General features: G+C 36.1%; 1 protein-coding gene across 1 annotated transcript; it reads left to right on the top strand.

Moving 5' to 3' along the window:
- Window positions 1-11,558: 11,558 nt before the first annotated feature.
- Window positions 11,559-18,307, top strand: LOC132600639 (uncharacterized). Its single transcript, XM_060313941.1, has 3 exons — window positions 11,559-11,725; window positions 14,625-14,965; window positions 15,319-18,307. Exons 2-3 carry the CDS (start codon window positions 14,670-14,672, stop codon window positions 17,891-17,893), a joined length of 2,871 nt encoding a protein of 956 aa, XP_060169924.1. The 5' UTR covers window positions 11,559-11,725; window positions 14,625-14,669; the 3' UTR covers window positions 17,894-18,307.
- Window positions 18,308-18,875: the final 568 nt, after the last annotated feature.

The following is an 18,875-nucleotide window of genomic DNA, read 5'->3' as shown; positions in this document are numbered from 1 at the left end:
GTACTGCATAGGAGATATCAGGACGACTCATCGTAAGATAGATAAGTGATCCAACAAAACGTCTATACAAAGTCTGATCTACAAAAAGCTCTCCTTCCCCTTTTCTGTATTTCGTATTCGCTTCCATTGGAGTATGAACATCCTTCTTATGATCAGTGAGATTGGCTAACTGAATAAGATCTTCTGCATACTTTTGTTGACTCAATCATATGCCTTCTTTTCCATAACTCACCTCCAAAACCAAAAAAATTGCTAGCTTTCCTAGGTCCTTCATCTTGAACGAGGAGTGTAACAGGCTTTTCAAATGAGAGATTCCAATTTCATCGTTTCCCGTGATAATCATGTCATCTACGTACATGAGGAGAATAGTAATGCATAAGCTAGACCGACATAGGAATAATGAATAATCTGAGTAAAACCAGCACCTAGGATTGTAGTTCTAAAATTTTAAACTAAGAGCGAGGAGCCTTCTTTAATTCGTAGAGAGATTTCTTAAGACGACACACCTGATTCGAACTATAATATTTGTAACCTGGGGGTGGATTCATGTAGACCACTTCTTACAAGTCTCCATGCAGGAAAGCATTCTTCATGTCCAGTTGATGTAACTTCCAACTTCTTATTGACGCTAAAGCAAGCAATATATGTACTGTCGTCATCTTAGCTACTTGAGCAAAGGTTTCATCATAGTCAATTCCATGCACTTGCTTGTACCCTTAAGCTACAAATCTTGCTTTGTATTAATCTAGGGATCCATCAGCTTTCATCTTAATTGAGTACACCCATCTACTTCTAATAATTGTTGCATCTGTTGGTCTATCCACCATATCCCATATATTATTCTCCTCAAGGGCAACTAATTCGTCATGCATTGCATCCTCCCAACATTTCTGACCACTAGCCTGCATGTAAGAATTTGGCACAACTATAGAATTCAAAGTTGTTAGTAAGTCATATAGTCGGCCATATTCACCTGTTGAGTATCCATATCGGGCTAGAGGAGGAACATGATGAGATGATCGTCTAACGGGGTCAATGATATTTTGACGAGGAGGAAAAGATTGGTTATTAAGGTTTAATGAAACATTATGTGTGTCAGGTTGGTGAGGTAAATGATTAACGTTCACCGAAGTGGTGTCATTTAAAAAAAAAGGATCAAAGTCATAAGTAGTACCTGTTGTGGCAGATAAATTCGACGATGGACCAGTGGTTAGGTTGTCACAGCAAGCAGAATCACGAGTAGAGTTTTTTTTTTTTTTCAAAAAGGATATAGTAGAAGATTGCGAGTTGAATCATAACACAAATACCCTTTTTGGATATCATTGTATCCTAAAAAAGTATATTTAACAGCTTTTGAGGATAATTTATGACATTCATGACCTGGAAGAAGAACAAAACATACACAACCAAATACCTTAAGATGCGAATAGTCGGGCAATTTTTTGAGAAGAATAAAATAGGGGCAATTTGTTTAATGACCGAAGACGATTGTCTATTTATAAGATAAATAGATGTTTTGATTGCTTCAACCCAAAATATTTTTGGAACATTTGATGTATCAAGTAAAGCTAAGGCAATTTCAACAACATGTCTATTCTCACGTTCCGCCACACCATTTTGTTCCCGTGTATAGGGGAAATAACGTTGATGAATAATGCCTTTTTAAAAAAAAAAAAAAAATTGGTGAAGTTTGTATTTACATACTCCCCTCCCGAATCTGAATGAAAAACCTTGATCTTTTTCTCAAACTGGGTCTCTATAAGGTTGTAAAAAAAGTTCACAATGTTTGATACCTTAGATTTGTGTTTCAAAAAATAAACCCCTGTATAATGAGATGCTTGTTCAATGAATAAGATAAAATATTTGTATCCCAAACAAGATATAATAGGAGAAGGTCCCCAAACATCACTATGAATTAAATCAAAACAAGTAGAATAAGTAGTATTGCTTAATTGAAATGGAAGTTTATGACTCTTTGATCTTGCACAACTCTCACAAGGAAATTTAGAGGGAAAAATAAATGAGTTTTTATCAAACAAATTACAAGATTTCAACATGACATTTAAACGACAAGCATGTGGATGGCCTAAACGAAGATTCCACAAGGTCCACCTTTTATTTAAAAACTCAATATCTTTATTTGAAGCTGAAAGAAAACATTGATGAAGTTTGGTGTCGGGTGATTGAAGAAGAAACAACTTGCCAACCTTACGCCCCTTGGCCATCGCTTTCCCTATCAATATGTTCTGAATAACACAACTATTAGGAGAAAAAATAACTAAACAATTTTGTTCTACAAGTTGTCCGATAGATAAAAGATTTGCAGTAAGTTTTGGTACACAAAGAAATTCTAAAAATTGTTTCATAGAGCCAATGCCTGATGCAGATAAAACATGACCATTTGTGATAACAATTTCATGTATAGAAAGTGTTTTAGATAAATCAGAAAAAAAAAAAAAAAGGTTTCCTGTCATGTGGTTAGATGCAGCAGAATCAATACGCCATACCATTGAATTTGAAATTTTATTCTTACTAGGATACGTCGCAGCTAAAGCTATAAAGATTGCATTAGGGAGAGCAGCCGCCAACGATTCTTGTATCATCTTGTAAACATCGCTACGATCAAGTAATGCTGGTGCTTGATGTGTCTTTGTGTCTGATGGTTATTGTGTACCAACATCCCTTGAAAGTCTTTATGAGGAATTGAGCGTTTGCTTGGACCAGGTTTCTTACGGCAGTCCAGAATAATGTGACCTTCCTTCTTACAATGGTTGCAATAATTTCGCTTCTTGTAATGAGAAATGACATGCCTTGTTTCCTTGCAATGATAGCACTGGATTGTCTTGTTGGAATTTCCCAAGGAAGAAGAACTTATGTATGCAGCCATGGCAATGTCCATGAAAAGGGAATTTTCCATAGAAGCCTGGGAACCCAACCTAGTTTCTTCTCGAAGAACATTGAACTTTGGAACATCCAAAGCTAGTAGTTTTTCCTTGTTGAGAATGCTAGCACGTAAAGGCTCGAACTCAGAGCTGAGTTTTATCAGGAATTGGACAGTCCTTGTCCTTTTCGTAGTAGTCATGAAGTCCTTTAGTCCAGCAGCAGGAATTGAGGCAACAAAAAACTAATCTTGTTCTGCCCATAACGTGAGCAATCCAGAATAGAAGCAATGAACATTTTTCTCAGCTTGTGTCGATTCTACAAGTAGCCTTTCCAATTCAAACTTCAGCCAAATTCTGTTGGGTACCGAGGGTATGTAGGTGATTCCACATTTATGATGCTTTCTCAAAAGATGTCAGTTCCATAGCTATATCAACAGAGACAGAATTGACAATCCATGTGATGATTTTTCCATTGTCAACCTCTCAAGCTTATTTTTCTTTGACTTCTATAGGTACAGTCTTTGAGCCATCTAGAATACCAAGAAGGCCTTTGCCTCTAATGAAAGCCTTGAAATGGAACTTCAAGATCGGAAAGTTATGCCCGTCAAATTTGGTTGACAAGGTATCTGGCGAATCAATCTTGATTCGAAAAGGAAAATAAAACGGAGTCGAAGGGAATCAACGAACAAATCCGGCAATGACCGATTCAAGAAACCGAGCCCAAGATGATCAAAAGGATTTTCTGGTTTTTTTTTTTTTTGAGTATTTAGTACTCAGAAAAAAAAAACTAGGCTCTTAATACTAAGTTGAATAAAGGGAGAACAATTGGGAATAAAGAATTGTGATCTGATTCAATGAATCGAACAGTAGGATAAACAACAGATTTATACAAAAAAATAGTCCTAACTATTGTCTCCTAATTACAAGCCTAATGACATGGGAAGATCCTTGATGAATGGGAAGATCCCTGATTAATGAAGAGATCTTTGATTAATGAACAGATCCCTGATTTTGGGATGCTAAATAAGGTATATTTAACAAAGATAACTAACGCAAGATTGTAAGAAAAGAGACAACAAAATAGTAGATACAAAACAAATGGCCACATATAGTAATACACATCAAGATATAAGAACTACGAGGGTAACTGAATACTATTACTAAAAGAATAGACAAATGGAGGAGACTAGCCCCCTCCCTCTCCCACACAGAGTAAATTCCTTGTAAACTCTATTTTGTCACGCCCCAAAACTGTACGAGCAAATAATTGAGTCTCAGTCATAAACACGACATGATGCATTATGATGAATAACTTTCAACAACATCCATCTGTTCCAATCTAAACTCATGACTAGTAGTAAAAATTGGTCTTGTTTCTACAAAGCAAACTAAGTGAGGTTGATAACTGATTCAACTGCATATTTACCTTACTTGGACTGCTTAAAGTGAACTTGGTGGACATTCACAAAATTTATCAACATGATTTTCTAGGTCATGACCTCTTTGTATTGGGACAACTCTGATTTCCATAGGATATACTTTTATCAAGTTTTATACTCCCTCTACCCTAATTTATGTGGCACTTTTCGCTTCCCGAGATTCAAATTGTGTGAATTTGACCATCATTTTAAGATGTATTTCTTCATCAAATTGATATGAGAAAAGTTGCAATTATAGTACTTTTCATATAGTTTTCAAATATACAGGTTTTAATGTTAAAATATCGAGTTAATCTAATCTAATTTAGCTTCAAAGTTTAGTTAAATTGACTCTCGAAAAGCGAAAAGTGTCACATCAATTGGGAAGGAGAGAGTAGTTGTTACGGCTTCCCTTACTATTTTCTTTCTTTACTGTAGGATATTTATGTGATAGTATTTAAATGACGCCTCTTATTGAGGATAATTTTCGTTATATGATGCTTTCAAATGCCTTTCGTAAGTAGTTATGTTTTGATTAACTCTTACATAATGGTAAAATGCTTGAATCTTCTCATGTATGCTCTTGATCTCTTTTGTGAGAGCGCATCAATCTCATCGGGTGACAGTCACTATCGTCCCTCATTAATTTGGGAGTGTGATAATATAAATTAAGTTTTTTCCTTATATTTTGTAAATATAACATTTAATTACACTTTTGTCCTAATTTTTTACTTTGGGAAATCATGTTCCATGTCTACTGGGAGAAAATACTTACGCCACGGAGTCATAGTTTGAGTTTGTTAGCTCGTTAAGTCAATATTTGTGTAGAAACACCTTTTATACACTATTCTACACTTTTATACAAGGTTGATATATTATGTATAATAATGTTTTCACTAATCCTGTCAACCGGTCCGGTTGAACTGGTTCCGTAACCAGACCCGGTTTACCAGTCGCCAGTCTACCGGGGTTCTATACCGGGCTGATTTTCAAAAAATGTGACCGATTAACCGGACCAGGCCGGTTAATTTTTTTTTTTTAAAGAAAAATCCGTAGCCACTGGATCGTTGGCCAACGGTTCATTTTGCAAAAATGGCCGTTGGCAACGGCTATAAACGGCCATTTTGGCCTCCCTTTGTTCCCCAACCCCCCAAACTTTTTTTATACACTTTAACCCATCCCCCACCCCTATATAAACCCCTCTCCATTTTATTTTCATCCACACCAATTCACTCTTCTCTTTCTCTCAATTTCTCTCAGTTATAGCTACTTTGCAACAATTAGCCACTTTAAATTTCTCTCAACTAAATACTATAAAGTTTTATTCTAGTTTCAATTTTATATTTTGCAATTATAAAAAAAACATTGTTGGTGGAGTTGGTGATTTTGCAACAATCCGAAGTAGCTCAAAAGCTTTGGTGGATTTGCAATTCTAGCCGCCTTCACTTTGGTGGAAATTAGTCCGGCAATTTGGTACCTTCGTTCCAACTCTATCTTTATTTTCCGTTATTTAATTCTAGCAATTTGATTTGTTGCAATTTATTTTTTTGTTATTTATTTGTGTGTGATTTAAATTATTGCTATTTAATAATGTCGAAGAGAGTGAGACGTGGTGGCGGTAGTGGTAGTGGTAGAGTTGGGTTTAAGGAGAAAACATTTGTGAGCGAAACACCTAATTTAGGTATTAATATTGGTGGAAATAATCCACTTTTAGATCATGAGGTAATGGAACACTATATCGGCACTTTTAATGAAATTGATGATGATGATGATGAAACACAAGCCCCCGAAAATCCCATAGGAGATACACATCCTGCACAATCACATACATAAGTCAAACCGCCAAAAGCTCGTAAGCCAACCGCTAGAGTTTGGAAATTTATGACTAAAGATAAGGGAAGACAATTAGCTATATGTACTATATGTGGAAAAGAATTTGCTTTCAGGCAACAAACTAGTAAGGATGGTGGAACGGCTTCACTAACGGGTCACATGAGAGCTAAACACAAGGATGTTTGGGGAGAGCAAACGGGTTCAAATGTGAGGGGTATTCAACAAACAATAGACCCACGAACCGGTAAAATTTTTAGCTATGACGAGAAAAAAGATCATATAGAAATAGCTAAAATGGTTGCTTTTGATGCTCTACAATTTTCCTTTCCTTCGGGTTTGGATTTTGTTACTTATATTTAACGTTGTTATAATCCGTTGTTTGAGAGTATTCCTAGAAGTACTTGTAAATCGGATATTATTGATTTAGATAAAAAATATAGATTTTATTTGCGCCATGTATTTAATTCCTTAAATTGTAGTGTTTCTCTTACCGTCGATATTGGTCTTAGTCTTAACAAGTTAGATTTTTTTCTATTACATGTCATTGGGTTGATGATAATTGGGTGATGCAAAAAAGAATTATAGATTTTTTATATGATGAAGGGAAAGATCGTCATGGCGGAAAATTTTTAGCGGATTCAATGTCAACTATTATGAATTTTTTTAACATTTATAGAAAAACACTTTGTATTGCTTTAGATAATGCTTCTAATAATACAAAGGCGGTTGGTCTTTTAAAAAGGGAATTAAACCTTCCGCTAAAAAATATTTTTCATGTGAGATGTAGTTGTTACATTTTAAACTTGATTGTTAGAGATGGTCTTGACTATTTTGAAGATTCTATTCAAAGAGTTAGAAATGCGGTTGCTTTTCCTTTTTTTAATGCTAATAAGCAAAAAATGAGAGATTTTAAGAATTCTTGTTTGCAAAATAACCTTATGTAACACCCCGTACCTTTAACCTAAGTTTTGATCATGATTCTAGACTTAGCAAATCAGATAAAGAATGTGGAAATTGGAATTTCCCTGTTCAGTTGTAAGATGGGGGTTTACGCCCATGAACAGTGATCGTATTTCAGTATAAGAGCCGTAATTCAAGTCGTAAACTGGTACCAAGGATTTCTGAGCATTCTGGAATTTGACATTTGGATGTTAAATGGTTAAATACGGACTGTATTTCAAAATACGGTCCGTATTTCAAAACGTATTTGGAATTTGGGAAAACTTCCTTGATGAAAGTTGTAGATCTTTGAAATACCTTTCCAACAGTATATTATGGTGGTCAAACGGACATTTGTGCAAAGAGTTATGGCCATTTTACTGAAGAGACGCAATGCAGTCCGTATTTCAAAATATGGCCCATATTTCAAAATACGGCCAGTATTTAACTGGGCCGAAAATTTATTTTTTTCAGAACAGTATATATTCGTCCATATCAGTTCAAATCATTATTTTGCATTCCTTCAAGCCCTAGAACGACCTCCTATCCTCTTCCATCATCAAGAACACCAAGGTAAGCCTACTCTAATTATTCCAAGTCAATTCTAATACATATCCTTGTAATCTAAACAAGAAATCATCATTCCTAAACTAGGGTTTCAAGAAAACCCATCTCAAGGTTCAAGAATTCAAGATTTTGGAAATCTTATTCAAAGCTCAAGTCTTTAATTCAAGTTTTGGAGCGACTAAGGTATGTAGAATTACTATCTACGTGTGGGAACATCATTGTTCTTCCCCATGCCTCCTAATCCATAAAGTATGAAACTTTACAAAACTAGGGTTTAGATTCTATACTATGCTCATGATAACCCTAGGTCCATGTCCATAATTATATTATGTATGAATTGCTATTATTCTATCATTGTGTTCTTAATAACTCCATATGATTATTGAGAATCAGTCCGTAATCCATGAAAACTCATATCTTATATTCCATGGGTTCTTGCATGCATGTTTTTAACTAAAAATGATTATTTCATGAATATCCTACATGTCTACAAGTTTTCATGCAACTATATTATATAATTATTTTCATGCTATGATACAAGATACATACATGCTAAATACAAGTTATTTCATGAAACCATGTTTACCAGTTATTTCATGAAACCATATTTACAAGTTATTTCATGAAACCATGTTTACAAGTTATTTCGTGAAATCATGATTACAAGTCAAGTACAAGTTAATTCACGAAAATCATGGGCTTCTTAGCCAATTATATCATGTTCATGTTTTTGGGAGTTGCACAAATTACCGAGAAGGCTCAGATAGCCTGAAACTACGTAGCCACCGTAGGACAAGGATCGCTCCGCCCAGTTAGGACGATACCTTAATTTTACACTGAATGAATCCATAAGGCACGTTACCACTTTATACCCCGGCAAGGTATGAGGGCTCTGCTGGTCCGGCGAGGTACCAGATTCCATGCACCCACGTGGTGATATCACATGTCGGTTTATGAAATGCTCTCCCTACTTATCACGTTTTACTTATATCATATAATATATATATATATATATATATACCTATGCTTAAGCTCATGCTCATGTTCATGTCCAGGTTTTCAGTTTCAGTTCTTATCATGTTATTTCATGTCCCATGTTATTTCATTCAGTTGCTTTACTTACCAGTACATTCAATGTGCTGAAGTCCCCTTTTATTGCCCGGGGGCCTGCATTTCACGATGCAGGTACGTATTTACAGGACGCCGCATCTGCTCAGTAGGATTTGCTCGTATCAGCTCATTGGTGAGCCCCATCTCATTCGGGGTTTAGTCAGTTATCTTTATTTTACTAGTCATGAATTTAAAGGTATGCTGGGGGGCCTTGTCCCAGCAAGTACGTTTTCCAGTTAAGATTCGCGATAAGAGGTTTCATAGACTAGTCAGTTTAGTTATGTTAGACATGCAAGGTGTTTAGCCATCTTTGGCTCAACTCATGTTATTTCCGCGTTTATGATTTAAACAGGTATTTCATTAAATTATTATGACATCTCATGTTTTATAAAAGCTCATCACGTTCATGCTATATTTCCGCTCATGTATGCCTCATGATGATTCAGCAAGCCATGTGGTTCGCTCGGTCACATGCAGTATGGCACCGAGTGCCGTGTTTCGCCCAGGCCATCGTTCGGGGCGTGACACCTTAGACCTAGGAAAATTCAAGTAGAAGTTGACAGTAGGTGGAACTACACTTACATTATGTTACAACAAACATATGGTTATAGGATTCGCATACAACAAGTTTACAACCATTTTAATACGGAAAGTGATGAGTGGATAAATAATAACGATTGGGAAGATGTTAAGGAATGTATTGAACTTTTACAAAAAAATTATAATGCAACTCTTCTTTTTCTAGACAATTCTATCCTACGGTACCCGGAATTTTAGCCTACTTAACGGAAATAGCTAGAGTTTCATATGAGTATAAAGATAAATCCGGTTATCAAGCAGCTATTTTTTCTATGACAACAAAATTTAAGAACTATTTTTTTCCCATCCCAACTTTATTTATATTTAGTTCTCTTTTAAATCCTTGTTTTAAAATGTCTTATACTAGAGGTTTGGTTGGTCAAATTTATAAATATTTAGAAATTTCCGAGGGAGTTAAACCATCTTTACTTGATGCCGAGCTCGCGGTTGATGCCGAATTTAGAAAAGCTTGTACTCATTATTCTACTTTGGAAGAAAGTGCTACACCCGTTGCTCCACGCTCCACTACTTCTCAAAGTAGCAAAAAGGGTTTGTCGGGTTTGCCGAATTTAAAAGTTTTACATTCACATCCAACTCATTCTCATAATGCAAACTTTGATGAATATCACCTTTATTTGATGCAGCCAAATGTGGATATCAACCAACTAGATGATTTGGACATCTTAGCATGGTGGAAGAAATACAAGGCGAGTCATCCGATACTTTCAAGAATGGCTCGAGATATCCTTACGGTTCAAATATCAACCGTGGCTTCGGAAAGTGCATTTAGCCAAGGAAGACAACAAATTGAAGACCACAAACACTCATTATCCGGATTTAGCTTGCAAGTACTAGTTTCCATTCGCGATTGGATTAGATCGGAGCGACACAACCAAAACTTAGAAGCGGTGGAAGGCGAAGAGGAAGAGATTGAAGATTTGATAGCAAGTGGAGTAGACCAAATGGAAGACTTTGAAGATATCTCAATGACCGAATTTAATATTGCGGAGATTAGCGAAATGATTCACACTTTTTGATTTTATTCTTGTACTACATTTTTGCAACTCATGTATTATTTGCAAGTTAAAAAAAACTACAATTTGCAAATAAAATCCATTAATAAATAAAATATATAGTTCATTGAGTTTTCTTCTATTTACTTGTGTTCATATTCTTACTTATATTAAGTTAGGAATATACCTAAAATATACTAAGAATATAATTATAATATACATCTACTTAAATTAAAAAATATAAAGTTATATACTTGGAAAAATAACTTAAGTTATAATACATATAACTTAAAAACACACACACGCGCGCGCACACACACATATATATTATAAGTAGCTAAGCATATAAGTTAAGTTTTTTCTAAGTTTATAAATTTCTATTTTATAACTTAAGTATATTTATATTATAAGTATATTCTTAGTATATATTAGGTATATCTAGCATAAATATACTTAAGTTATAAACTTAGAAAAAACTTAACTTATATGCTTAGCTACTTATAATATACACATACTTGAGTTTTTAGAATTTATAATATTTATAAGTTTTTAGTTAGTAAATATATAAACTTAATTTATGATACATATAACTTAACATATATATATATATATATATATATATATATATATATATATATATATATATATATATATTGTTAGTTAGTAAATATATAAACTTTAGTTATAAACTTATATAACCTATATAAATATACCTATAATATACTAAGAAATACTATAATATACATATACTTAAGAAAAAGCAAAAAAAAAAAAACAAATACTTTTTTTTTACGTTTTTACCCGGCCGGGTCCGGTTTCCAAAATTCCACCCGGTTAACTGGTGACCGATGGCCAGTTCCGGGTTTTTGACCGGAAACCGGCCGGTTTTCTAACCGGTTGCCGGTCCGGGCCTGTTCCAACCGGTTAACAGGCTTAGTTTTCACCAATAACGTTGTATAATATTGTATATTGAGCTACGTGGCCGTATATTTTTGAAAAATTTCCATTCAAGTTTCGACTGTCTTGTGGTTCTAAATTAAAGATGTGTGTAACGTTGAATTTTGTGGTTTTAAGTTTACGATATATAGTGTTTGAATTGTCAAACCTACTCATAAAAAAAAAATGAAAGTAAGTTAAATTGGGATGAAGAGAGTAATTAATATTTTATTTAACTTTACTATAAATTAAATGATAGAAGAGCATATATTGACACAACAAATGTTTATTTAATTATTGAGTGTCAAATTTGGAGGCAATACGATAGTGAGATCCAAACAAACGGATCCTAACCCAGACAATCCATTCTTGAAAATCCGACAGTGAAGTGGCGGACCTCGTCAATGGTGGACAAATCCAAAATACTAAGAAAATCCTCAGATTTAAGGTAAGATGTTAGAAAAAGAAAAACAAAAAAAGCCCTTTTCTTGAAAATATAGAAAAAAGATATTGAAGGTGACAATCAGAAAAGAAATGAGCCTAAATTTGCATATATTGAGTCTTTAATTTTGTGTTATTGTTGAAATATATGCTATAATGTTACAAACCAATTTTTTTTTTCTTTTTTCCTGAAGGCGACTATGAGGAAAAATATGGATTTAGTTGACACTAATGTCCTTTTTATGCTATTTCTTTACTTGCTAGAAATTTTAGAAAATGAGGGTTGATGAAGTTGCTGATTGTTGCTTATATTGAATCTTTAGTTTTTGGTTAGTGTTTCTATATAAGCTTTAATGTTATAAACCCAAGATCCCTTTTCTTCTGAAGGTGACAATTAGAAGAAGAAAAAAATGGATTTAGTTGATAGTGTCCTGTTTTTATGCTATTTTTCTTGATTGCTAGGAATTTTAGAAAATGGGGATTGATGAAGTTGCTACTTTTCATTTCTCCTGTTTGATTTTATTCATGTATTTTGTTTCTCCAAGCTATGGAATTACATCCACTTTCCCATTTTACTTCAATCTCTGGTGACAATGAGAAAAATTGGAGTTAGTTGACACTGTCCTTTTGTTAATGACATTGCTTACAACAACAACAACACCAACATACCCAGTGTAATCCCACAAGTGGGGTTTGGGGAGAGTAGAGTGTACGCAGACCTTACCCCTACCTGGGAGATAGGGAGGTTGTTTCTGAAAGACCCTCGGCTCAAGAGAAAACATGACCAAAAAGTTAGACAAGGACTGAAGAAAGTGGAAGTCATGACAAAATAGTAAAGATAAGCACTATGAAGAAAAGTAATAGTAAATGCAGCAAACTAATACGATAATCGAAGTACAAGAGATAGCAGATAGTAACAGGAAATCGAAGGACAAGAAACTACGAAGGTAATACTTTGCCTACTAGTATGAAAGGATACACGAGACACGCTCTACTATTTACGAACCTTCTACCCTAATCCGCGTCCTCCACAATCTCCTATCTAAGGTCATGTCCTCGGTAAGCTGTTAATGATATTGCTTAAATACTAAAAAATTAGAAAATGAGGGTTGATGAAGTTGCTACTTTGCATTTTTCCTGTTTGGTTTTATTCAGGTAATTTTTTGAGAATGTTTTTTTTTTTTTTGAGAATGAATTCAGGTAATTTGTTTTTCAAGCTATGGAATTACATCCACTTTCCTATTTTACTTGAATCTTTGGTGAGAATGGTTAGAGTGTGAAATTTGGGCAGTGAAGTAAGAGGTATATGGTGATGCAGGCTACTTTTATTTGGCATTTTGGTATGAGATCACTAATGTAGCTCAGACAGACTTTGGAACAGATTCTATAAGATCCTAGCATTTGGGCAGGGGCGGAGCTAGCTAGCATTCCGCGAAAGAAACTTTTGTCCAATTTTGTTTCATATCTAAGAGCCCTTTCTACATTTTTTTCCGATTACATTACGACATAATGTAGGGGTAGGCCGAAGAAGTATTGGGGAGAGGTGATTAGATAGGACATGGCGCAGTTACAGCTTACTGAGGACATGACCTTGGATAGGAGGGTATGGAGGACTCAGATTAGGGTAGAAGGCTAGTAGATAGTATCGTTTATCCTTTCATATTTGTAGTTGCATTATCGCGATATAAGTTCTTGTGCTTTGATTTCTGCTACTATCTGTTATTTCTTGTACTTTGATTATCTTATTTTATCTGTGATAGCTACTGCCCTTTGCAAACTGCTTCACCATGGCTTAGTCGCTTTCGTTATTTTCATTTCCGTATCGCTTTGAATTTCTTGGCCTTATCTGACCTGTTTTTATGCTTTCTATTGAGCCGAGGGTCTTTCGAAAACAACCGTCCTAGCTTGGTAGGAGTAAGGTCTGCGTACACTCTACCCTCCCCAGACCCCACGTTGTGGGATTTCACTTGGTTGTTGTTGTTGTTGTACATTACGAAATAATGAATTGAGTTTTTTTTTTTTTTTTTTTTGATTAAGCACCGGGTGTCCGGGTCTCTTAGAGCCCCGACTAATCCCGGGGGTGCACAGGCCCTCGGCAAGGAGTTTCCCGCAAGTGCACCACGGTTAATTCAGGTTTTACCCAGTCCGATGGCCCTCAGAAATTGTTTGCACCCAGTGGGTTTCGAACTTGAGACCTTGAAAGGGAGCACCCCAAGACTCAAGTCAATTGCCACCAAGCCAACCCCTGAGGGTTAATAATGAATTGAGTTCGTATAGGCATTTCAGATGCTGCTAGTGAAATAGCCCTTTTGAACCGGTTTAACAACAACTATCCAATATTCAGGGGACCCTTTTCCTGAACACATATGTGTTTCTGCGGGTCTTAGTGTAATTGGTTTGTCTGGAAATATATGTATCCATATTTTTCCATCACGACATGCATTTCGTGTCATTACTTGCCGGCCTGCTTCTATTTGTCTAGATGTAATCCAAGTAGGTTCAAGTGCCTGAAGAGCATACTTACCAAAAGAAACATGATAATACAAAATAGATGAAAACTTTCCCGGTTTACTGAACTGCTTTTCTATTGTGCTTGCACCTTGAGTTCTGTGTTCCTTAATCTTTTAACCGGTAGAACCCAGTAGCTTTAGCGTAAATCCTGTAATTGTGTTAAATTCACTTAATATGTATAAATAATTTATCAAGAACCCATTAACTATCTTTTCTAGAATCTAGAACACATAAACTCAAAATCCTAGCTCCACCTCTGCTGATCTGGGCAGTGAAGTGATAGATTATTAACATATTCGAATCAGTCCTACACATCCTTTTTCACCTTCTCCTTTATTAATTACGTAACAAGTGTTGGATATCTTAATGATTGATTAGCGTCACGTTTGATGCAGATCCATAATTATTGTTAAAAATTGATCATTGTCCCTCGATTTACAATGTCGAAGACGAAGAGTGTTGAGGTTTGGTGGAAAAGTGAGAATTTGGGTAAGCGGAGATGGGTTTTCACGGTTTTTCTTGGGATATTGATTCTTCATGGATTGGCTATTCTAGTCTTCACCAGAGGGTTCCTCCTAACTCGCACTGAACTTTCACAATATAGCCATTGCTCTGATATTCTACAATCTCCTTGCTTATCTCCTTCTCAAGATGATCAAATGGTCAACCATTCCAAAGGCTGCTGGACGAAACCAGCCGTTGATCGCATTGTCATCATTGTTCTCGACGCTCTCAGGTAGGGGTGTCAAATGGGCTAAGTTGATAACTTGTTACTTGGGCTAAAATGGGCTAAAAAGTGGGTCATAACCCAACCCACCCAATTCTTACTAAATTTTATTTTGTTTGTTCGTTCTCTTATAATTTATTAAGAACCTAATAAAACTATTGTTTTTCTTCATTATGACTATATATATCATATCAAACAAATAATATTTTGACAAAGTTTCTCATGTGTTAATTTGGGCTACATGTCAGCCCAATTTTTAGATGCACTGAGCTAATAAATGGGTGGTTCCTTGATTCGCCCAAACTTGGGAGGGTTGAGCGGGTCATGTTTTCATGGGCTAATTTTGCCACCTCTGCTCTCAGGTATGACTTTGTTGCTCCGAGTACCTTTTTCGAAGAGAAAAAACCGTGGATGGACAGATTGCAGGTGTTACACAAGTTGGCATCTCAGCCAGGTTCATTTGCTAAGATCTTTAAAGCTATTGCTGATCCTCCAACGACCAGTTTGCAACGTCTAAAGGGATTAACAACCGGCGGGCTTCCAACTTTTATTGATGTGGGCAATAGCTTTGGTGCACCAGCTATCATTGAAGATAATTTGATATATCAGATGGCTAAGAATGGAAAACGAGTCGTGATGATGGGGGACGACACGTGGGTTCAACTGTTTCCTGATCATTTTAATATATCTCATCCATTCCCTTCTTTTAACGTTAAAGACCTCGACACGGTAGATAATGGATGCATCGAGCACTTGTTTCCGTACTTGTATAAAGAAGATTGGGATGTACTTATCGCACATTTTCTTGGCGTGGATCATGCTGGACATATTTTTGGTGTTGATTCTGCTGAAATGATAGAAAAGTTGGATCAGTACAATGGGATTTTGGAGAAAGTTGTTGATGTTTTAGAAAGCCAAAGTGGGCCCGGAGGGTTACATGAAAATACTCTGCTTCTTGTGATGGGTGATCACGGGCAAACCATCAACGGTGATCATGGTGGAGGTGCTCCAGAAGAAGTTGAAACGTCACTATTTGCTATGAGTTTGCAAAAGCATCATCCATCTTCCTTACCGTCCGAAACAGATAGCTCGTCTTGTCGACTTGACTTGGAGAAAAGGAAGATATGCACTAGCTCCATCGAGCAGCTTGACTTTGCCGCAACAGTATCTGCTCTGCTTGGTATTCCATATCCTTTTGGAAGCATCGGGCGTGTTAATCCTGAACTGTATGCATTAGCTGCTGGTACTTGGAACTTGGACAATTTTACTCCTGAAAGTGGAATAAATCTCTCAAGTTTAGAGAAGTGGATGCAGAACTATGTCAATGTCCTCTGCATGAATACATGGCAGGTGAAAAGATACATTGATGTATATTCAGCTTCATCGGTGATAGGGTTTTCGGACAAAGATATTTTTCACGTATCGAATCTCTACGCTCAGGCAAATGATATTTGGTTACATACCAAGGAAGATTTTACATCGTTGCCTCAACTGAAGAAGCAAGTTGAAGCTTATACTAATTTCTTGTCGAGTATTGCTGCACTTGCTCGTTCCAAATGGACAGAGTTCAATGTAAAGATGATGGGAACTGGTTTATGCATCTTGGTGTTCTCTCTTTTTGTTCACATTTTCACCATCAAGAAATTGGACAAACTATGCAGTAGTTGCTATCTTCCTCGTGGTGGAAATTTTGTAATTTCTTCCGAGGCTATTTTTGCATATGCTGCTGTGCTGATCCGTGCTTTCAGTTTTCTTTCAAATAGTTTCATCTTGGAGGAAGGTAAAGTGGCAAGTTTTCTATTGGCCACGGCTGGAATGCTTCAATTACGTCATGCAATAGTGAAAAAAATGATGCTTCTTGAAGGACTTCTTTTTGTTCTGGTGGTTCCTCTTCTCAGATTCGGTATCGAACTTGGACAGTCAAAACAGGCTGTCAATTCTTTATTTTTGAAGTCATTTCCTTCGTGGACCGTAGGAGTTGAACAATCCACCAACTTATGGATTTATGTTGCTGATATCTTGCCCTTTTTAGCGCTTATCATTTTAGCTTATATACTTTACAAGAACATCAGACATAGTTCCAGTCAGGACATATTCAAGTTTGTTATTATTGGAACCATATTTGCTTCTTCTCTTATAGCTCTAGCTTGGGCTTTAGATGGTAACTTATTTAGCCCGAGCACGATGATTGTGGATATAAAAGCATATTGGATTCCTCGGATCATCTATGTTTTTGGTCTTCTGCAACTATTTTTATTAGCAATATCCCTACTTTGTGGTAAAGAGAAAAAGACTTCGGGCTTGGAGGAAGGTACAATTGTTAAAGCAACTGCCATGTTATCTGCATGGAGTTCGACAATAATCATTTTATCTGGGAAACAAGGTCCTCTAGTTGCTCTAGCAGCGGTAATTCAAGGGTGGTGCATAATTAGGTTAATGATGTTAGAACAAGACTGCAATGAAAGTTCAACTTTATATTCTTCTCCGGTGGCAAAATCGAGCCTTTTAGCCGTGTGCTTATTTTTCTGCACTGGGCATTGGTGTGCCTTTGATGGGCTCCGCTATGCTGCCTCTTTCGTTGGGTTTGAGGAATTCAACCTTGTTCGTCAAGCCGCCCTTCTTACCGTCGATACATTTGGTTTCTCCCACATTCTTCCAGTAATGGGACTTCCACTTATTGTTGCTTGCCGACGACGTCCAGAGGTAGTCCAGGCTGAGAAAAGGAAACAACTGTTTTTTTTCCAGTTATGCCAGGTCTATTTGATGTATGGACTTATTATGGCTATATCTATGACACTTACAATTATATGTGTTACGATTCAAAGGCGGCACTTGATGGTATGGGGTTTATTCGCTCCAAAGTTTGTCTTTGATGCTGTGGGTCTTCTTCTTACCGACTTCTTCATATGCTTCGCATCACTGTACTATTTTGCATGATCAAATCTACAACTTCTTGAATGGTTCTATTCCATTGACATCAGTATATCGTTGTAGGTAAGGTAACATTTCGTTATGTCCTGATTCGTTCTCAGATTTTGATTGATTAATAGAGATGTATAGCTACCATTTAAGGCGTTGACCTTAAGTGGGTAAATTTTGATGGATTATTAGAAGATCTTGTTGTGGTTAGCATTCTTTTAACGGAGGCAAAAACATTAGGTAATTTTTTTCCATCTGTCCAAGCTTTGTTGGACAGAGTTACTTGGTACATGTGCCGGTGGGTGGTAACATTATTATAGTGTTGATTGTGATACGTTGAGATATGTTTCTAATGATGTTAGATCTTACCGAAGAGAATTGTTCTTATTGTTTTACCTATACTATGTGTTTTTTAGCATTTTCACTTGAAAATTAAGTTGTTGTACTAAAGTTATTTCTGGTGTTTGCCTCCTGTCTTTGAGTGTCCGAATATTATACTGTGCTGGCAACTGGTGAGAGATAATAAGTACCCTGTGGAATTAGTCGAGGTGTGCACAAGCTGCCCCCGACACCATGATTATTAAAAGAATGACAAAACACGAGGGATGATGCACAGACTCTCCAAAAATATCGTTTGATGTGTTAGATTCTTCAAAAATAATGCATTGTTGTAGGATTTGACACGGCGACTTTTTTAAGAGTTCGAACAACATAGCTTATCATCCATGTTGGACTGGAGAAGTGCTCACTTTTCAGTCTTGTGCTGAGTATGAGCCTGTTTGGATTGGCTTATAAGTTGCTTATAAGATGTTTTCAGTTTTTTCGAGTGTTTGGCTGGCCAGCTTAAAATCATTTTGTGCTTAAAATAAGCTTAAAAAAATAATTGGATCCATTTGACTTAGCTTATCTAAAGCAGCTTATAAGCTGAAAACAGCTTATAAGCCAAAAAAAATAAGTTAGACTACCAACTTATTTTTTTTAGCTTATAAGCTGCAAACCA

This window comes from Lycium barbarum, chromosome 6 (genome assembly GCF_019175385.1).
Source record: "Lycium barbarum isolate Lr01 chromosome 6, ASM1917538v2, whole genome shotgun sequence".
NCBI classification, from domain to species: Eukaryota; Viridiplantae; Streptophyta; class Magnoliopsida; order Solanales; family Solanaceae; genus Lycium; species Lycium barbarum.
Note: the sequence above shows the minus strand (reverse complement) of the source record. Positions and strands in the feature narration are given on the sequence as shown.

Bases quoted from the DNA above. Each gene is read 5' to 3' on its own strand.
- LOC132600639 (XM_060313941.1), top strand. From the start codon at position 14,670: ATGTCGAAGACGAAGAGTGTTGAGGTTTGGTGGAAAAGTGAGAATTTG. The intron at 14,966-15,318 runs GTAGGGGTGTCA...CTCTGCTCTCAG, and splicing joins ATTGTTCTCGACGCTCTCAG to GTATGACTTTGTTGCTCCGA.